Here is a 23,113-nt window from a genome sequence, read left to right on the forward strand (position 1 = left end):
TCCAAATTCCTTAAAATGACTCTAAACCAATTTTAGCACATCAGAGTAGACAAAGTAGGACATTTTCTGGTTGAATATAACTTAAAAGGTCAACCGAAAAGATGGAAGTCCACTATTCAATCCCAGTGTAGGCCATACTAGTGCAGCCTGGGCCCCAATACCAGTCCCAGTTCTAGCCCCATTCCAATAAAGCAGGAATAGGTCTAGGGACCTCTAAATCAGCAGCAATACTGGTGGCTTCCAGACCTCTCAGCCCAGAGAACTTGGAAGGTCAGCAAAAAAGGTAAGGGTAAGAATCTTGCACTCATTCCCAGCCCCGGCCCCAGTGCTAGCAAAGTAGGACTGTTGCTTTAGCACACTAGATCTTAACAGCTACAGTGGGATGAAGTCACTCCTAACTGTTCCAGGGCAGAAAACAGGGCTTGTGGTCAGGCCCCTAGAAGGATCTTTGATAAAAGGCTGCACAACACTCTTGAAACTTGGGATAGTGCATCCTCCACCCTGGAAATAGAGCTATACTTTAGCAAAGAGTTAAAAGCCAAGTAATAGGCTAGGAAAATGAGGAAACAACAGACAAGGTTTCTGACCATAGAAAATTACTATGGTGACAAAACACATACTCTTTAGAAGACAACAAAGTCAATGCTCCTACTTTCAAAACCTCCAAGAAAGATAAGAATTGGTCTCAGGCTATGCAAGAGCTCAAAAGGGATTTTGAAAATCAAATAAGAGAGACAGAGGAAAAATTAGAAAAATAATTGACAGTGGTGCAAAAGAAACCCAAAAAGCTATTGAGGCAAAATTAGCCAATTGGAAAAGGAAGTACAAAAATTCAATGAGGTAAATAATTCCTTAAAAATTAGAACTGAGCATATGGAAGCAATGGCTTTATAAGAAATCAAGATCCAATAAGACAAAACCAAAAAAATGGGGGAAAAAGTGAAATTTCTCATTGGAAAAATGATCCAGAAGAGATCATTTTAAAATTATTGGTCTACCTGAAAATCATGATCAAAAAAGAGTCTGGACATCATCTTCCAAGAAATTATCAAGGAAAACTGCCCTGATATAGAACCAAAGAATAGAATTGAAAGAATCCACTGATCACCTCTTGAGATTGCAAGATGAAAACTCCCAAGAATATTATAGCTGAATTAAGTCTAATCATTCCAGAAAGCAATTTGGGATTGATTTTAAAAGTTACTAAAGTGACCATATCCTTTTGACCCAAGGATTCCATTACTAAAGATATATCCTAAGGAAGTAAATGACAAAATGATAGAGGTGAGAAGGTGTGCAGGAGGAAGAAGAGAAAAAATGCATGAACATCACAATTTGTAGTAGTAAAGACTATGCCCAGTGATTAGGGAAATGGCTTAACTGTGGTATGTGAATATAATAATATATAATTATTGTACTAAAAGAAATGGTGAATATCAAAAATACAGAAGAGCTTGAGAAGTCTTATAAATGATACAAAGTGAAGTAAACAGAATCATGAAAACATAAGCACAATGACTACAATGGAAATGCAAATAAACTAATGAGTGGAAAAAAAAAAAAACTAAAAACTCTAATTATAATTACACCAAACTTGGCTTCAAAGAAGGGATTAAAAATGTATTCCCCTACTTTCAATGGAAAAACAGACTGTGGACTTTTCTTGCTTTTTCCCTCATAACATGGCTAATATGGAAATATGGTTTGTACGATTTCATATGTGTATGTGCAATATATAAATAAAATGGGTATCAAATTTCTTGTCTTCTTATTGAATATGAGAAGGGGTATAAAAAAGAAGAAAATTTGGAACTGAAAATAAAAATTAAAAGAAAAGAACATTTATTGTCAGACTCATTTGATGTTGGTTAATTTTACTGAACTTTTGTTAGGAAAAATATACTCCTACAATGTTAAAACCAAAAATGCACATGTCTCATTCTGCATGTTGAAGCTATTATCTCTCTGTCAAGAGACAAATAACATGTAATCCTGTAATCCTCTGGAATTGTAGCTTGTCAATGCATTAATGAGGGCTCTCAAGTCTTGCAAAATTATTTTTCTTCATATTGTTGTCAATTGTAAAAACTGTTCTTGCTCAATTGTATAAACTGTTCTTGCTTTACTCACTTCACTCTGCATCTGGTTGATAATGAAAGTGATTTTTTAAAAAAGATCTCTCCCCAAAAAATTGGCAATTCAAAAACTTAAGATTTCAGCAACTAAACAAAGGAAAGGCATTCCAAGTGAAAAAGAAAATGATATGGTATACACAAAAGGTTTTCATTTTTGGTGACTACTATTTGTAAAATTATTCGATTTAACTTGTTATCTCATGTACAGTAATGAAAAATTAAACAGTACACAACTTCCATTATATGGACAGCATGACTTTATAAGCATAACAATATTTGTCAAGCAGGTTTAAAAACCCTCATGTTTTCTTGATTATATCAGAAAAGCAGCAGCTTGATCTTTGTGAATTTTAATTACCACAAGTTATTATAAAGCACTGATTTGGTCTCATGACTCATTTATGACAGTAAGATGGCAATCATTTCAAAATGCTAAAAGTGTGAGTATAAAAAGATAATTTTAACATTTAAAAAATGCCAAGTATCAACCATTAAAAGTTCCTCCTGAATAAGATAATTCTAATACTACTGCTGGAACACAGTGAAAAGAGATAAAGAAAAAAATTTAAAAGTTAGCTAACTAATAATCATAACTTCAAAAAGCATAAAGAAAATAATTTAAAAGTAATGGACATATACTATTAGTTCTAAATGACATATTTACTAACAAGTTTCCTTTTCTTAAAGCAGGGAATATATCCTGTGATCCCCAAAAGCTAGGCAATGTAGTCAACTGGAACATAGCATCATGATCTTTAAAAACTCCAAGAAAATTTAGAACAAGATTTCATAGATGTCACCTAAGAACCATACCATTTATTTTCAGACAGTGTAGTCAATGAGTGTGTAGCAATAGTGGAACGGTGAGTAAAGAATGTTAAATCAATACTTTTCCTTACCAAGGAAAACTCTTCTTCGTACATGCCATCCCATTCCATCATTTGTTTTCCCTCTTCATTTAAAAATATTTTATTTTTTCCAATTACATTTACAGATAATTTTCAACATGTAAGATTTGAAGTTCTAAATTTGTTTTTCCTTTTTCCCCAAAATAGCAAGTAATCTGATACAGGTTATATATGTACAATCATTTTAAACATATTTCCATGTTGTCATCTTGTAAAAGAAAAACCAAAACAAAAGGGAAAAACCATAGGAAAGGGGAAAAAAAAAAGAGATGAAAACAATATGTCTCAATTCCCATTCATTTTCCATAGTTCTTTCCATCCCAGCTTCTCCAGCAGTTTCCCTCCCATCCCTTCTCATCCCTATTTTCTCACTAACCTTTATTCTTTTCTACTTTACTGGCTGCTTCTCTAATGTCTAATATGCCTAGGTCTACAGCATCTTCAAAAAACTTTCACTTGATTATTACCATTCTTTCACTTTCCCTTTTCTTGATTAAAGTACTTAAAAAGTCTATCTTACTACTGGGGGTCTCCTCTTCTTTTCTTCTCCCTGTCTACAGAATGACTTATAAAGTCCATCTTTCAATTGAACCTGATATTTAACAAATGATCTCTTAAATTGTCACATCTAATGGCCTTTTCCCTCAATGCTCAGTCTCCTTAACCTCTTTGCAATCTTAAACAGTATCTCCCTCTCTTCAGGATACTTTCTTCACTTGAAGTTTTTAGGACACTACTCTCTCTTAGTTTTCCCTCCTACCTGGTTGAGTATTCCTTTTTAGTCTCCTTTGCTTGTCCATTAATAGTAGGTATTCCCTAAGGCTTTGTCCCTGGTCCACTTCTCTTCTCACTATATATTATCTCATTTGGTGATCTCATCAGGTCCCATTATCATCTCATTGAAGCTAATACATACACACACAGACACACACACACTCACCCACCCACCAAAGATCATCACCAGTTGCCTCCTTGACATCTCAAAATGGATATACTGCAAGTATCAAACTCAACATATCTAATAGAGAATTTATCTTTCCCCCAAAATCTTCCTATCTTCTAAATGTCCTATTACTGTCAAAGAAGCATTAACCTACTAGAACACCATCCTGCCAGACACCTTCAGTGTTATTCTTGATTCCTTACACACATTCCAAATATCCACCTATTGCCAAGTCTTGTCATTTCTACCTTCATAATACTGCTCATATACATTCCTTTCTCTCCAGTTACACAACAATCACCATGGTGAGGGCATTCATCTCTTCAGGCCTGCAATAGATTTCTAGTTGATCTCCTTGTCATAAGTCTTTCTCTACATGCTCCACTGAAGTGACTAATCTTTGTAAAGCAGTTCTGCCCGTGTTACCTTCTCTCCCATTAACTCGAGAGAATTTCTATTATCTTTAGAATCAAATATAAAAACCTATCTAACTTTTAAAGTCCTTCAGAATCTGATTTATTTCCCTTCTCATATTCTAAGAAAGGTTAAGTGACTTGTCCAGAGTCATAAAACCCAGAAGTGTCTGAAAGTAGATTTCAATTTATGTCTTCCTAAATCCATTAATCTATTATATACTACTTAGAAACATCATGTGAGATTCACATAAGGACCTTACATTTAGAGTATCATTAGTTAAATAACATTTATAAATTATCTAAAAATTGTGATTCTAAATATCCTCTGTTACTTCACTGTAGATGTTCAGAAGAAAAGACACAACTGAAGACTACTTTATATTTCTGTTAAGCTATGACAACCCTAGAAATAATAAATCATCACCTAGTGGTGATTTTCCATACTTGGGCTAGTCTAACTAATTTAACTCTTGAATAAGCTGATGCAGGCTACAAGTAAGACTGTGTTTAAAGCTGTTTCAGCTTAATACAACTCACTATTAAAAAAAAAATACAATTCACTATAGTTTGTGTTTCATTGGCAAAGCTTTCTAGAATTCAATCAATGTCACTTCTATTCCATAATAAAGCACTAGATAAGGACTTATGTCAAAAATTGAACTGATTAAAACAACTGATGGGAAAGGGAAACAGAGGTTTATTATCTACTTTTCAACAATGTTACATTACCTTCAAAGACTCATGTATCAGCCTGTTTACAAAAAGAGACAGTGATTATTCCATCTTCAGTATTACTAATATTGTATATTTTGAATAATAAGCAAAACAACACATGTCAGAATCATTTACCAAAATTTTACTTTGGTCTGAGAGGTTTGCCTTCCCAGTGACATTCTGCCAAATGGCTGATCATTGAAACAACCTCTGCTTTCCCTGCTAATTCTGAAACATCATCTCTCATAAGACCCTCAACAGGGAAGGAAAAAAAAAAAGGTTGAGTTGACAGAAGCCAATGATATTGTCAGACAGATGATATGAAGTAACTGGAAGGATCATGGAATTAAGTTCCAAAATAAACTTGTATTGTGCAATGATGCTCACCACTTTTGTTATTAGACTGGAAAAAAAATCTGTATGCTACACTATTGCAGACATATTAGAAGGCCTAGACAATTGAATAAGCTGTGTTTATAAAGATGATGCAAACAAAATAAGTTAAATTTGAAATAGAATTCTAGCCTAAATAAGGGTATACCATAGTATTAATAGTTTTAACAGTCAAGTCATTTTACACAAATCAATGGTGTTAACCATTCAAAAAAGAATTGTTTTGGAAATTTTCTAATATAAAAGCATGTTAAACATGCTATTTCATTCTACATCCCAAACGTTGAATTTTAAGGAATTGTAGCATCAAAAATGCATCCCCAATAATATAGCACTACATGAAACTAGCAGTGACCAAGTGAATAGCTAGAGGAATCTAAGGCTCCACTTTCCTAGGACTATCTCCTATTATATAACTCAGATACACTTAAGGTTCAAACTGCACCTAGAATTAGAGCTGACAATTGAAACTCTAGCAATCTTATGGATGTGACAAAGTTATTTCACCTTTCTCATACTAAGTAGGGCTTCTGTATTAGAAACTCTCTCTCCTTTTGCTATTGGTTCATTCTGTTTGGCCCACTAGCAACATGACTGCCATCAAAGCAGGACTTTTGTCTAAAAAAATCTCTGTAAATAAACCCAGGCCCCCTGTTCTTTAGGCCTTCACACAAAAAAAATCTAGCTGCTACTTGTCTGAATTATCACCCAACATGCTGTCACTAGGACAGAGGGAGGCAACAGAAGTCACATGTAACTGTATCCCCAACTGTACCTGTCTATTCCCTTCAATGTTGTGCTTTGCTTTTAAAAAAACCATTCTAACACATCCTAGAGTTGTATGCCATTCACTTGAAATTAGTCCTAAATTTGCATGACACTAAGCAGGTACAATGAATTCCAGTCAACAGCTATAGAAAGATTCATGCACTGAGGACTAGATGTCAAAAGGATTATCATAAGACTCCTTGTCTGAATGTGTATACATCCAATCACAATCATGTGCAGTAATCTGAAGGTGATTTTTATGAAGATGTGAGGTAGTTAAAGCAACAACAATTTAAAAAAAACAAAACTGGTGAAGAGAAAGGTAATTGTCTTGTGTAATAGGAAAATGCTCTGTTTCCCAGAAAGTCAAGGTAAATACATATGATTATTATTATCCATTATTGTGAAAGAAGTCAAATAAATGGAGGAAAAGTAACTGGGCAACCAAACACATAAAAAAAATTTTTTTTGGCACACAGTAATCAACTTTGCATTCTGTTTACAAATTGCAATTTAATATTAATGAATATAAACTTGAAAAAAAAAAAAGCTTCTCTACAAAGAATCTACTAAGTATGGCTGACATGTATAGATTAAAAAAAAAAAAGCTGGTTATATTGTATACTGTTAACAGCAACATTGTAAAGATAACCAACTGTGAAAGACTTCACTACTCTGATGAAGACAGTGTGATCCAAGACAATTCCAAAGGATGCATGAAGAAAAACAGGATTTAATTCCAGAGAGAGAATTGATGAACTCTGGATGAATACTTAAGCATACTAATTAAAAACTGTTTTTTTTGTTCTTCTTTTTTTTTTTTTTTGCATGACTTCACACATATAATCCATCATCAAATTGCTTGTCATCACATCCAGCACCATCTCCAGTCATCCTAATCCATATCTTGCCCTTGCTCTAAATGGCTCTTTTGACTTTGCATAGTCCTGTTTCGAGAACAAAGGACAAATAATAACAGCTTGCCTTCTCTAGAAGGGGACTGAGAAAATTTGTAACTCACAATCTTAAAAATGATCATTAATGTAATTGAGAAATATTTAATGAAATAAAATGCCTTTTTTGGGAAAACATGACTGATATGGAAATATATGTAAAATGACTGTATAACTTATATAAGATTGCTGTCTTAGGGAAGAAGCAAGTTAAGTGAGGAATAAAGAAAAGAAAATTTAAAACTCAAAATCTTAGAAAAATAAATGTTAAAGGCTACTTTATCAAATGTTATTGGGAAAGTAAAACTATTATATTTTTAAAAATTAAAAAAAAAAAAAGGAAAAGTATGTTATACCACATGTTGTGTCATAAGCCAAGTCTCAGATGTCTCTATCCTTCTTAGAACCTTTTTAGATTTGCCCACAATTGGCAAAAAGTAGCATCAATCTGTCTCTTTTTAGCCTTCATTCCTTCTCTCTCCTAGGCTTGAGAACCTTACAATTCTGTCCCAAAAGTTCCAGCTGCTCTAAAAAGAACCAACTATTCTAAAAAGAAACTTAGAACAAAGACTCTTCTAGAAGTTTTGATAGAAAAAAACAAGAAGGCACTTTGGGTCATAAAGGGAGTAAGATGGATCTGTAATTCAGTGATTTAGGGAGCTACAGTATGAAACTGCCTTCACAAATAGCTGGCCTAAGAGTATATAAGATAAGTTAAGTATGTAAAACCATGAACAAAGGCACAAAATGACTTTGCTTTCTTTTAGGCTTATCCTGGTATAGCAAACTATAACAAATTAATAAAGATAAAATATTTACCTGCTCTTCTCTTTTTTGCTTACGTAACTGAAGTCCTTCTTCTTCCCTCCTGCGGCGCATCTCATCAGGATTCAGGGACTTGTTCTTGTAACTCTTCAGGCGGAAGTTCTCTTTTCCTGAGGTGGTCATGATTTCTGCAATATTACATTGAGAGTGAGTTCAGCACAGAAGTTTTCTTGGAAAAAACTGCTTTGAAATGTGTTTTCTATACTGTATAATAATGGCTCTGTGCCAAAAACTGAGTCTAAAACTAAGGTTTATTTTATCTTTAAAGGTGTTATTTCCAACAAAAGGACAGGCAAACTAAGTTTCCAAGCTTTCTTGGAAATCAGTTTCAAGGAATTCTGAGATTTCTAAAATGAGTATACATGGCAGAAGTAATTGTATTATTTTCCCCAAATGCCCTACTTTTTCTGAACCCCTTAAAGCAGCTTTCCTCAACCATTTCCAGTAAAGATAGAAGCAGGTAACCTCCAATTTTTAAATTTTATTCATCTTTGTTTATCTGATATCTACATATTTATTTAGTCTACTTAAGCTAATGTAAGCATACATAATTTAAATACTAGAAATGATTATCAACAGATTAATAAGTAATTATCACTAGGAAAGAAAATGCTTTTAGGTTTGTTTAGGCTCTAGACCTAACAAAAGGCTTTTTAAAAAGAAAGAAAATATTGGGAATGAGGCAGAAGACACTAAAAGTTAGACAATTAGAACATGAAACACAAGTGAAGGGAGCCCAAAGTAAAAATAGTCTGAACTGACAAAATTGGGGGATCAAAAGAAACCAAAAGGCTCTTTCAAGCAGGGGGTTTACTGGGATAGTAGTGTTGCAAACTAGAAAAAAAAAAATACTTTTTGGGAAAGCAAGGAGAAAAAAAAAAGATCAGTACAAGGTACACACCGTTTAAGCACACTTCAGCATTTGCTTCTTTGCACCTGTAATTTCCTATCTCTATGTTCCAGGTACCTTTATATAACTCCTACACCCACAAATTTGCTTAAAGAAAATTGGCTAACATTACCTTGCTATTAACACTTTTAGGAATATAGAAGATAAAGACACACCAGCACTCTAATAACAGCTATAAATAAATACAGGAAGCCTTTCACTGTTAAATCATCAAGCATTTAAAGAAGAGAAAAAAAACCCTAAACCTCAAAACTAAATCAGTTAATTTTCCAAGATTTATTTTCTAGTGACTCAGTGTGTGTTCTCCAGAATTATTATATTCGGATAAAAATCATAGTCTAATAGGTTAACCAAATTAATGATGTACCTATCTGGAAAGGATCTGGCAGGAAATAAAAAGGCAGTTTTCCTCATGACTTCACAAGTAAACCTACATAGAGTAATACATTCAAAATAAATCAAGTTAAGATGTTATATTACATTATTGGGATTTCCTGATGTGGGCAACATTTAGGGTCTGGGGCATTTCAAAGCAGCAAGTCTAAATCAGTATCAACAATTACATAAGTTCAAACAGCAACAGATTTGTACAAAGTATTAAAATATATTCATGAGAGGAAATTCATAAAACGGAACAGAAATGTGGTAGAAAAGAGAAGAGATATTGTGACTGGAATATACTAAAACACAGTCAAAAGGAAAAATTTCGATATTTCTTTCAGACACAAATTACAAACACAGCACATACACATATGTGTGTGTGTATATATGTATGCATGTAGAGATAGGGTACTCAACCTAGACATTGGCTAGATCTTTTTTTTTTTCTTTCAAAAGTAGAGCATATGATAAATTCTTGACTTGTCTTAATGATTCTTACCATATATATAACTTTGGTCAAGTTGTTTAATCTATTTGTGAGAGTCTTAATTGTGAGATTCAGGTTCCTAAAGTGTAAATGGAAGAAGGGAAGATGATAATATGGAAAGCTGTTATTGTTAAGTTTTTTATACTTTTTATTTTTAAATTAAAGCTTTTCATTTTCAAACCATATGCATGGATAATTTTCAGCATACATTCTTGTAATACCCCGTGTTCCAAATTTTTTCCCTTCCTTCCCCCTATCTCTCCTCTAGATGGTAAGTAATCCAACCTATGTTAAATATGTGCAATTCTTCTATACATATATCATAACCTTTTCAGCCATCCTCCAACTGAGGGGCACACACTCAGTTTCCAGTTCCTTGCCACTACAGAAAGAGGTGCCAAAAACATTTTTTGCATATGTGGGTCCTTTCCCCTTTTTTATGATCTCTTTGGGATACAAGCGTAGTAGAAACACTGCTGGATCAATGGATATGCACAGTTTGAAAGCCCTATGGATATAGTTCCATATTGCTCTCCAGAATGGCTGAAACGGCTCACAACTCCACCAACTATGTATTAGTGTCCCAATTTTTTCCCCATCCCTCCAACATTTATCATTATCTTTCCTGTCATCTTATCCAATCTAAGGTGTGTAGTAGTAAATCAAGAGTTATCTTAATTTGCATTTCTCTGACCAATAGTGATCTAGAGCACCTTTTCATATAAATAGAAATGGTTTTAATTTCTTCATCTAAAAATTGTCTGTTTATATCCTTTGACCATTTATCAATTGAAAAATGGCTTGAATTCTTATAAATTTGAGTCAATTTTCTATATATTTTAGGAATGAGGCCTTTATTAGAACCCTTGAATTTTTAAAAATGGTTTCCCTGTTTATTGCTTCCCTTGTAATCTTGTCTGCATTGGTTTTATTTGTACAAAAAATTTTTAAATATAATCAAAATTATCCAATTTGTATTCAATAATGTACTCTATATCTTCTTTGGCTACAAATCCTTCCTTCTCCACATATCTGGGTTATAAACTTTGCTTATAATATCATTCTTTATGTTTAAATCATGAACTCATTTTGATCTACTTGTGGTATAGGGTTGTCAGATGTGGGTCAATGACTAGTTTCTGCCACACTATTTTCCAATTTGCCCAGCAATTTTTGTCAAATTCTTATCCCAGAAACTGGGCTCTTCTCTTGGGCTTATTAAACACTAGATTACTATAGTCATTGACTATTTTGTCCTGTGAACCTAACCTATTCCACTGAAGGAAAGCTGTTATTTTGGAATTCATTCTGACTATAAGAAACTGATGGTCATCTCAGGGGAGAGGGAAGGAGGAGAAAAAAAAGGAAAAAAGAAATTTATAAGCTATAACTTTATTATATATTTAAAAGGAATAGCAAGTTATAAGATTTATAGGTTCTTGTACAATTGTTTTTAAATGATACTGTGTTAAGGAAATGTTTAGCCCATAAATTAATTTTTTTTAATTTTATTTTTTATTTTTTAATAGCCTTTTATTTACAGGTTATATGTATGGGTAACTTTACAGCATTGACAATTGCCAAACCTCTTGTTCCAATTTTTCCCCTTCTTCCCTCCAGGCCCTCCCACAGATGGCAGGATGACCAGTAGATGTTAAATATATTAAAATATAAATTAGATACACAATAAGTGCACATGACCAAACCGTTATTTTGCTGTACAAAATGAATCGGACTCTGAAATATTGTACAATTAGCTTGTGAAGGAAATCAAAAATGCAGGTGGGCATAAATATGGGGATTGGGAATTCAATGTAATGGTTTTTAGTCATCTCCCAGAATTTTTTCGCTGTAGCCCATTAATTAAATAAAAAAAAAATTTAATGGTTGAAAGGCACAAATAAGGAGATGAATCTCTACTGAATAAAGCTTGGAAGAAATTAAGTTGCATGGCATTTCCTTAGGTTCCCTATTATCTTTTTCTGAATCACTTAAAGAAGTTTTCTTTAAATCCTTTGGTAACAACAGTTAATTCAAAATTTTAGATTTAATTCTACTTTGGTTATCAATATTAAAATATTCACCAGTATATGTAATTAAAATTAAGCTAAGTTAATCAACTGCAAAGCACAGTCTCAATGATAGAACTTAATATCAACAAGTTAAGTGATCTCAACTAGAAAAAAAGGCTTTAGGTCTTAGCCCAAACAAAACATATAAGAAAAAAAAACCTAATAACCAAGAACCACTATGACAGCTCATCATGGCACAGAAATGACAGATTTCTTAAAGCCTGTGTCAACATAGCTTAAGTTCTAATACATCCTATACTAACCAGAAAGGAAATTAATGATGACAAATCTTATGTTCACTGTTAAGAATAAGCTTTGCTAAAATTCAAAGAGGATTACCACCAGTAACTGATAAAGACACACCAGCGACATTGATGCATTGTTGGTGGAGTTGTGAACGAATCCAACCATTTTGGAGAGTAGTTTGGAACTATGCTCAAAGAGTTATCAAACTGTGCATACCCTTTGATCCAGCAGTGTTACTACTGGGCTTATATTCCAAAGATTTTATAAAGAAGGGAAAGGGACCTGTATGTGCACGAATGTTTGTGGCAGCCCTCTTTGTAGTGGCTAGAAACTGGAAACTGAATGGATGTCCATCAGTTGGAGAATGGCTGAATAAATTGTGGTATATGAATATTATGGAATATTATTGTTCTGTAAGAAATGACCAACAGGATGATTTCAGAAAGGCCTGGAGAGACTTACACGAACTGATGCTGAGTGAAATGAGCAGGACCAGGAGATCATTATATACTTCAACAACAATACTATATGATGACCAGTTCTGATGGACCCGGCCATCCTCAGCAAGGAGATCAACCAAATCATCTCCAATGGAGCAGTAATGAATTGAACCAGCTACACCCAGAGAAAGAACTCTGGGTGATGACTAAAAACCATTACATTGAACTCCCAATCCCTATATTTATGCCCACCTGCATTTTTGATTTCCCTCACAGGCTAATTGTACAATATTTCAGAGTCTGATTCTTTTTGTACAGCAAAATAACAGTTTGGTCATGTATACTTATTGTGTATCTAATTTATATTTTAATATATTAAACATCTACTGGTCATCCTGCCATCTGGGGGAGGGGGTGAGGGGTAAGAGGTGAAAAATTAGAACAAGAGGTTTGGCAATTGTTAATGCTGTAAAGTTACCCATGCATATAACCTGTAAATAAAAGGCTATTAAATAAAAACAAACAAACAAACAAATAAATAAAGACACACCAGCTATTCAGGCTTCAGACTTATAATTTTTTGTTCGGTAATATTTAGCATCAAAGTATTGAAATAAGGAATGAAAAGTTGAGCATAATCTGATACATACCCTAGATCTGAGAAAAAAAGATTCTGAAAAGCTCAGATAGGACCCCTAATTACCACAGCCCACTAATTCAGCCCTGGAAGGATGGAATCTCTTAAGAACCAAATAATGATTTTAATTATCCCACTGATGGGAAAAAAAAAAAGTTCTAACAAGAACAATGAGAATGTATAGTTATCTACTGATCAAAAGAAAAAAAATGTTACAGAATAGTTTCAGGATAAATGTTCAAAAGATATGATGGCCACAACAGGATTTTCCAGAATGATTCAAGAGAGAAAATCAATCTCAGAGGGGGTAAAAAAAACCCAGGAATAAATGATAGGTTTATGGCCTGGAAAACAGAAATAATTAGTATAATAGAAAAAACTCAAAACTACTATAGTAGATCTCTTTAAAATTCAGTAAATTAAAAAGAACACATGATTTCTAAACAAAAGCAAAATACATTAATCTCTAAGACAGGATGGTGCCTAGAAACCATTTAAGGATCATAGGCCAACCATGACAAGTCAAAAACTTCAACACTAAAATGCAATAAATAATAGGAAAAAACTTCTGAACCAGAATCTCTTGAGTAAAGAAAACAAAACACTAATCAAAAGAATGTACAGATCATATCCAGGAGAGAAAAATAAAAACACAAACTTAATTCAAACTCCAAGACACATAAATTTAGTGATTCTAATGATAAATAACATTATGCAAGTGACTAGAAAACCTTCAGATATAGATACAAAGCTACCATACATTATACTATATAATCAGAAATCACCAAAAGGAATGAAATAATGTATTTGAAGCAAAGATATTCAAGGTGTAAAATCTGAATCTAATCAATGAAAAAAAGATGTATTTGAAGCATTTTTGCATAAAACAATGTTATGTCCAGAAGGAAGAAGCATGAAGACCCAAGGAAAAAGAACAAAGGGCTCTGCACAAGTAGTGTTAATAGGCATGAGTTTCAGGCATAGTTACTTTTCCCATTAATGCTAAGTATATTGGTGGCACAGTGCGTCCAAGGTTTAGTGAAGGGGGGTGGAGAGATATGTATCTACTGTTCTTACTATGCTATCTTAGTGTTTCCTTCTTTGAGATAATTGGGTGTAGGGCTATTAAAGTTAAGTGTAAATTGATGGAGGCACTTGAACTATAGAGTTTAAAAGAAGTGGGGACATACAAAGTATCTTGAACCTTGATAGCTGCCTTTCCACATAAGTGGATCAACTCATAAATAAGTATGTGAGCTAAGGAGGATAGCCACTGGGAGGCACTCCAGAAGGAATAGGCAATTGCTTAAGAGAAGGGAATGATAACCAAAAATGGAGAGTAGGTGGAACTCTTTTTAACAAGATGATTTGCTTTTCTTGGTAGAGGAAAAAAAAAGAAACATCTTTAGACTTCAAAAAGCCTAGTAGGCAGTTGAAGTCCAAGATAAATGAAGAGTTTTTTTTTGATAGTTACTAAACTTGGAGATCATGAGAATATCATAAGTTAATATGTAGAACAGGGAAAATAGTACAATGAAAAGAGAACTGGTTCTGTGTATAAATATAAGGTGATTTTAAAAAGAATTGAACTCTTTAAAAAAGGAATTATTCAATCATTACATAAGAACATATAGTATGTACCAAATGGTAATTAAGTCTTACACTTCACAATTTTCTTCCACATTGTCCCTTTACAAATTGATTTTGAATACATGTTTATGTAAACCTAATTGCTGAGCATTTCTATACTTTGAAGGGCCTATGCCTTCATTGATGGATGTATTCCTGCCATGAATTTAGCTTTAGCTATTTTGGAACTGAATGCATATTAGTTGGAGCATGCGTACTGTCCAAGAAATCTCCCTTCCTCTAAATACCTAACTTCTCCTCTTGTTCAGTTCTGGGACCAGAATATTGTCCACTGAACTGTTACATCATATTATGACTAGCAGTCAATTCAACTATATATCATACTATGGACACTTTGTCCTGTTTATAAAGCAACTGGGTGGGACAGGGAATAGAGCACTAGGTCTGGAATAAGCAAATTAACTCAGACATTTCCTGGCTACATCATATTGGGCAAATCAATTAATCTGTTTTCTTCAATTTCCTAAAACTACAAAATAGGCTTAATAAATAGCACCTACTCTCAGGATTGTTGTAAAGATTAAATGAGATAATATTTGTAAAGCACTTAGCACAATGCCTGGCATATAGTATGTGCTATGAAAATACTAACTGCTACAATGATGACAATGAGCTCATATAGGTATCATTATTGGTATTACAAGCCTTAATTATACAAGTATCCCATGAGGTGCTTTGAGGTCCTAGGCCATCTTTTCTATTCTCTGTAAAAAGTGAACTCAAAACCTTCCAGGAGGTTTAATGATCAACTCTTAAGATGACTCCAAGATCTATAGATCCTGCTCTCCGCCATTCTCCTAAACTTCAGAACTGCCTGTTCATTCATATCCATGAATACCTCGGAAGAATTTCATATTCAATATAACTTAAACAATTCATCTTTCTACTCAAAATCATCCCTCTCTTCCAAATTTTTCTATATCAAGAAAGAGTAATTGATCTCAAAGTGTGGTCTTGGGGGATTAGTTTTCCAAGTTCCTTTCAGGAGGGTTTTGAAGCCCAAACTAAGAAATTATTTGCTCTTTTTCATTCTCATTCTGTCACATTATATTTTCTTGTTCAGTCATTTTTTCAGTCATGCTCATCTCTTTGTGACATTATTTGTTGAATATATGTTAGGAAAAGGGACCTTAGATTCCAGTTTTGCAAATATTTGACCTTGGATGCAACCTTCCTAAAATAACCACATATAATTGCCAAGTTCTATCTCTGAAATCCTGAAGTTTTACAACTCTGAAATTTGATGGAATTGAATGACTTATCAATTCAATATAGTTTAAAAAACATGCAGAAACAGGATAATCTGAGGCAAATAAAATTTGATGACTGACCATTAGCAATTTTCCTCCCTGTGACTTAGACAACTTCCTAAGTGTAAGCTACTAAGTCAGACAAATGTGATCTAGTGGGAAAAATTCCACATACTGATGAAATCACATGCCCTCTCTTTTATAAAATTATACTGTGTTGTAATTATTTTTGTTTCTAATACCTTAAGCTAAGTTCACATACACCACAAAAGTAAATTACAATGTCAACATGAAGTCTCTGAAGTTCAGAGGCAGGGAAAAAGGCATGACCAGGAAAATCAAGAAAAAGTTGGGGATTAAACAAAGTAGATGATTTGGGATAGTATCTAGAAGGTAATGGTCAAGACTAAAATTCAGGATATTAGTCCTAACTGAGGGAATACCAAAATAAGAAACAACCAACAAATTTGAATTCTGGCAGAAAAATATGTTGAAGTAGAGGAGAAAAGGAGAATGGGTTAAGTATATAGTCCCTACTATATTCCAGACACTATACTAAAAACTTCTTACAAATATTATCTTATTTTAGCTAAGTCTGTTTTATGCTCCATACTCTTTACTTTTGAGTAGTTAACTCTACCTGCTAACTACTTTCTGTGGGCCCCATATAATGACTTTCAATTTTGATTCTGAGAAAATACAATCTGGCTTAGCATCAAAACAACCTGATCAATCAACTAACAAATTATTTACTAAGATGAAGAGTACATGTTTTACAAGGGAGGTGAGGAGTGACCAGTGCAAGGGCACCAAGAAAAAGTAAATACTGTTTTTTTATGTTATTATGTGTAACGGTGAAAAAGCAAATTTGGCTGGGTGATAAGAATATAGGAGTAATAGTAATATTCAGTGAAAATGAAAAGATAAGCTAGAATAAGGCTGTAAAGGGCTTTTAACAATTTCAACCACAAAATTTCAAATGAATGTTGCAAAAATCCAAAAAACAAACCTGGCCCTAAAGAAGAGATATGAAAAAAAACAAAAACAAAAAACTCTTAACACATACACTTTTGCAGACGTGTCCCAGATATATGGAATATTTCAAATAATGGTTTTTTGCTGTAACTTTAAAAAAAAGAAAAAAGTCAAGATCCTCAAAGTTACTAGATGCATGATTCTCTGGGGGCAGGGAAGGGAAAATTTTCAATATATTTTTTAATTAAATCCAGTGGTTTCTTATAGTCTCCAGAAGTAAATACAAAACACTGTCTTTTAAAGTCCTTCATATCCAAATCCCTTTCTACTTTTTCAGTCTTCTTACACTGTACTCTCGCCACTAAGTATATGGATTTTTGGCTACTCCATAAATAAGATACTCTCTCAGCTCCAGATATTTTTGCTGGATGTCAATCATGCCTGGAATGCTTTCCCCTTTCTACTCCAACTACTGACCCAACTAAAATCCCATCTTTTAGAGAAAACCTTTTTCAATCCCTCTTAATTCTAGTGCTTCCTTCTGTTAATTCCTACTTACCTCTCTATATAGTTTCTTTCTTAGTATATATATATATATATAGGTATGTTGTCTTTCAAATTTGATTTTTTTCTTGAGGCTCCTTGAGGACAGGGTATCATCTTTTACCTCCTTTTTTAACCTCCAGAGATTGCACAGAGTAGATGCTTGTTTGCTGATGGTTGAATGATTCTGTGCCTGGGTCCTAGCTTGTTTTCTGGATCCCTAGCCAGTCTTATGAAAGCTCTTCCTAAGGTTGTGTCAGAATCTTATAATCTTCTCTAGCTCCTAGAAACTGACAATTTTTAAACTTATCTTGGCTCCATTTTATGAGCGAGTGATCCACTTATACTCACAATTATGAATGTTATTTCCCTTCACCCTATTCTCTTCATTTATCTCCCTTTTTTTTTTTTTGATACTGTCCCTTGTAGTTTTTGATCACTGCTTCCTTTAATCTATCCTCTTATCACTGTACCCCCTCCTTTCTTTTAGTTCATTGTTTTCTTACTTCCTTGTTGGATAAGATGAACTCCTACTCCCAACTCTATATGTGTATATATTGCCACTTTTTTGAACTAGTGAGGAAGAGGAGGTTCGAGTATTGCCTGTTCCCCCTCATTTTCTCCTTCACTGCAAAAACTCTTCCTTGTGTTACTCTTGTAGCAGAAAAATTTCCCCGCTCTTTCTCAACTTTCAATTTTTTTTTAAATCATTCCAACTCAATACTCACACCTATCTTCTAAATAGATTCCTAATTGCCTTGATGATAAAATTATTAATATTTAGTTACAAGCGGGAAGCTAGATGACACAGTGGATTAAGCACCAGCCCTGGAGTTAAGATGACTTGAGTTCAAATTCAGGCTCAGACAAATTAGCTGTGACTCTGGGAAATCACTTAACTCCAAGTGTTCCTTCTGACCCCAAAAAGTGATGTATCCTCCTTCCACATAGGGATAAAATAGTTTAATCTTAAATTATTTATGATTTCTTATTCATGTTGACCTTTTTAATCCTTCTCTGGAATCTTATATAAATGTCAATTTTCTATTTAGCTTTGCTCCTTTCATGAGTAATGCTTGCAAGTCCTCTATTTCACTAAATATCCTTTATTTCCTCTCTAGGATTATATTCACTTTTGTCAGGTTGCTAATTTTAGCTCCTTTTGCCTTCTGGAAATATTTCCAAGTCCTCTGCTCAATTATAGTGGCAGTCACTAAATCTTGTGATTTCATGGTATTTGTGTATACTTGTATGTATTCTTTGACCTGGATGCTCCCAGAACTAGGATACGGTATTCTGAGAGTTTTCATTTTGGAACCTCTTTCAGGAGCTAATCTGTGATGTGCTCATTTCTTTTCCCAATTTTTCCTTTACCTTTATTACTTGATTTAACAAATTTTTTTTGACATTTATAAACAAATTTCTTTGACTCTTCTAGGAATTCTTGTTGGAATTGTATTCAATCTGCATTTTCCTCTGACACTTTATTTACTTCTAAATAGTTTCAAATTGTTTTCTTCTGAATTTGTGTCTTTGAGTTTCCCCTATCACCTGAGAACTTTTTATGGTCAGGTTCTTTGTTGTTTTTTCCAGCCTATTTTTTTTAAACTGGATTTTGTTAGAATTAAATTGTGCTCACCTCTGGTAGGGGATGGCCAGCCTGAGTTTCTGTGGCTTGTTATGGGAGCCTGTAGACTTTTACTGCTTCAGAGGTGGTGTGATCTGAGGAAAGGTCTGATCACTGCCCCTCCTGTTCTACACTGTAATCCTCACCTCAGTAGGGCCCCTGGTCCCTTGGGACTACAATTGCTCCTCTCCTCCTTAGAAATGCAACATGAAACTAGATAAAAATAGGATATTGAGCTGTCATATGGAGCCAGATGTACATCCCATACTAATAGCCCAGTGGTTGTCTCCTGGAATCTCTTTCTGATCAGATGTTCAGTCATTTTACTATCCTTGTGTTAATTGGTTCCCCCCTCCTGTTGGTGCTGCAATTGCCAAATTCAAGGCAAACAGTCAATGTTACTTCAGCTGAGCTCTTAGCTAGCTAGAGCTAGCCCCTATCCCAATATCTACAGACTTTAACTGCTAAATTGAACTGGAGTGCAGCAATGACTTATTCTGACTTTTTGTTCGCTTTTATAATTTTAATTCTATTCGCACACTATTCAGCTTATTCCCTGAAGATGATGCTCCCTTGAGATCTTTCTCTCCTGTTAAGTAACCAATGCTTTTCCCTCAGCAAAAGAGTTCACATTATAATACTGAAAAAAATTAACATCTCCATCCTAAGCTCCCTCTCCTTCCCAATTCCACACTTAAAATTGCAATGATCAACCCCCACCCCCTTTTTCCTACCTTTGCTCTAAAGAATGAAGATTAAGTAGCCCTTCTCTTTGCTGGTTCCAACCCCTTTAACTTTTGCCTTTGGTCTCCTTTTCACTTTTGTCTTCTCTCTATCATTTGCAACTTCTTATCCATTAATATGTTCCTTGCAACAAACACATGATCTTTCTCTAAACTTAAAAAACCAAATATTTTCACTCATCTCAAGCTATCAAATTTTTTGCTTCTTCTGGGCACAACAAAAACATCTAGGAAAAAATAGTCTAAACTTATAAATAACAATACCTCCACTTCCTAATCACTTTGCAATTCTTGACAGTCTAATTCTAACCATATTCACTCAAATTTCCCTTTTGAAAGTGACCAATAATCTTTTAATTGCTGAATTCAATTATCTTTTCTCATCTTTCTTGACCACGCTGGAGTATTTGATACTATTGACTATTCCATCTTCCTCTTTCAGAATAATCTGATTTTTGTGACACTGTTCTTCTATCTTTGTTCTCTTCTTATCTGATTAATACTTCTGTCTTCCTTTGCTAAATCATTTCTCATGTTATGTGTTCTCTCCTCTATCTCTATAGTCTCAATAACCTCAACTACTCACATGTATTCGTTTATTATCTTATTTTTTTCTAAACTTCCCATCAAAATCTCCAACTACCTTCCAGACTTCTCTATTTAGATGTTTCATAATCATTTCAAACTCCAAACACTTAAAATCGAATGTCTTTATTTTCATCCCTCAGGTTTCACAAGCTCAGTGAGTATCCTTGACTTGCTACTCCCTTTCACTCTTAATGTACAATCAAGTGTCACATATTCTTAATTTTACTTCCCCAAGCACCTTGTTATATATCCTATGCTGTCCACACAGACCTCTGTTCTCTAAATCATCAGCACTGCTTTGGCTTCATTTTTCTCCCTTAGAATTTTAAAGTTAATTTTGAAGTTGAGAAATAAAAACTGAGCTAAGAGCTCAGCTGAAGCAACGTTGGCTGTTTGCCTTGAAGTTGGCAATGGCAGCACCAACAGCAGGGGGAATCACAGAACACAAGGATAGTAAATGACTGAACATCTGATCACTTTCCTCCATCCTTTAATCTCTTGTTTCCTTGTGTTTCCTTCATTCATGCTCTACTAATCCTTAATTATGAGTTAACTCCATCATCAATATTCTTTTTGCCCCTATTACAGCTAAAGTCAATCATGATAACTCAATTATTTGCAAACTCTTATAATAAGTTCAAATGATTACTCACTCAAGAGAAATACTTTAAATTCTTCACTGATTGATTTCCTATCAATATTTCCCTAAAGCTATATTTGCAAACTTCTCTTTTCTTCAAGACCCCTAAACTATCTCATTCTATCTCCAAGTAGTTGCCCCCCTCATTTTTTCAGTCTTTTCCTATCTATTGGCTCCCTTTCTTCCTATAAATATCCCCTGCCTTAAAAACACACACACACAACACACACATATAAACAAAAAACCTTTTACTTTCATCCAATGTGAAACTATCATCCTTTAAACTATCACCAAATGTCTCACCTCTAAGAAGAGTTTTCTACTACCTCTTCATCCCCACTCCGTTCAACTTCCTTCCCACTGACTCACTTCTCAAACACCTCTACCAAGCTGGCTTCCCATTCCATCCAACTAGAACTTTTCTCCCTCTCTTTTATTTCCCAAGAAATTTTTCTTTTTCTTTTTTAAAAACATTTTAATTGAAGCTTTTTATTTTCAAAATATATGCAAGGATAATTTTTCACCACTGACCCTTATAAAACCTTATGTTCCAATTTCCCCTTTTCTCCCAAACACTCTCCTAGATGGCAAGTGATCTAATATATGTTAAACATGGTAAAAATATATGTAAATCCAATATAGGCATAAGTATTCAAACAATTATCTTGCTGCACAAGAAGAATCAGACCAAAAAAACAAATAAGAAAATGAAATTCAAGCTAACAACTACAAAAGAAGTGAAAACGCTATGTCGTGATCCACATTCAGTTCCCACTATCCTCTCTCTGGGTGTAGATGGCTCTCATCATCACAAGATCATTGGATCTGGTTTGAATTGTCTCACAGTTGAGAAGAGTCACATCCATTAGAATTGATCACTATATTCAACTGCAACTTTTCTCTAGAAAGTTACCAAGTATCTTAACTACTAACTCTAATGGCCTTTTCTTGGAATTCATCCTTTTTATATTTCTGTAGCCTATGTAATTACTGATCATCTCTTTTCTCCTGTAGCCTCTCTTTTCTTAAGAGATTCTATAATACTGATCTCTATCTTCCAATGCTCCTTCTCCTTTGCCAGATTATTAGCCAGTTCAAATTTTTTAAGTATTGTTGTCCTTGATTTATCTGTGTTCATGAATTTGATATCATGTTTATGCAGGTGATTCCCAAATCTATATATTCAGACCTCATTTTTTTCCCCCTAATTTCAATCCTCCATCACCAACTAGCTGCTGTACTTCTCTATCTGGATATCCACTGGAATCACAAATTAAGCATGCATGTTTAAAACTGAATTCCTCCTAACACTGCTTCTCCAAACTTTCCTATTTCTGTTGAGGGTACCATCATTTCCCTAGTTACTCAAATGTGTTAACTGTGAAGTTATTCTTGACTTCGCTTTCCCTTAATTGTTACTTCTTCCCATAAATGCCATTTCCTACTACTTCTTCAGTTGAAAAAGATTTCACAATCTGTCCCTTTCTCTGCATTAAAGTGTCACAATCTTAGTTCAAACCCTCATCACCTTTTATGGATTATTTCAATAGTTTCTTAATCCATCTGCCTCCTCTAATCCCTCTTCTCTACAATCCATTCCTCATAGTTGCCAAAATAATCTTACTAAAGTATATATCTGACTATGCCACTCAAGATGCTTCCTGCCAGTAGCATAAATGCAAATTCCTCAGCCTGGTGCTTAAAATCCTTATAATCTGGCTCCCAGTCTGCCATTACAAATTTATTATTCCCCTTCATACATTTTATATTTCAGTTTTTTAAATTAAAAAAAAATTTCCTCAACAGTATTTTATATTTGTCCAATTACAAGTACAGATCGTTAAACATTTATTTTTTTTAAGATTTTGA

The 23,113-nt window shown here is 33.9% G+C and overlaps 1 protein-coding gene across 4 annotated transcripts in view; it reads right to left on the bottom strand.

The window, feature by feature from the left end:
• The window catches only part of KPNA1 (karyopherin subunit alpha 1), a 92,462-nt gene that overhangs the window by 54,835 nt on the left and 14,514 nt on the right, over positions 1 to 23,113 (bottom strand). For 2 of the 4 annotated variants that reach the window (XM_012544554.3, XM_031959732.1), the window contains exon 2: positions 8,050 to 8,183. In XM_012544554.3, coding sequence (XP_012400008.1) covers positions 8,050 to 8,178 — 129 coding nt within the window. In that variant the 5' untranslated portion in view covers positions 8,179 to 8,183. Of the gene's footprint in view, positions 1 to 3,803; positions 3,907 to 4,140; positions 4,472 to 8,049; positions 8,184 to 23,113 lie in introns of those variants that run through there. The other 2 variants (XM_031959734.1, XM_031959733.1) reach the window with 2 other exon arrangements.

This window comes from Sarcophilus harrisii, chromosome 3 (genome assembly GCF_902635505.1).
Source record: "Sarcophilus harrisii chromosome 3, mSarHar1.11, whole genome shotgun sequence".
NCBI lineage: Eukaryota > Metazoa > Chordata > Mammalia > Dasyuromorphia > Dasyuridae > Sarcophilus > Sarcophilus harrisii.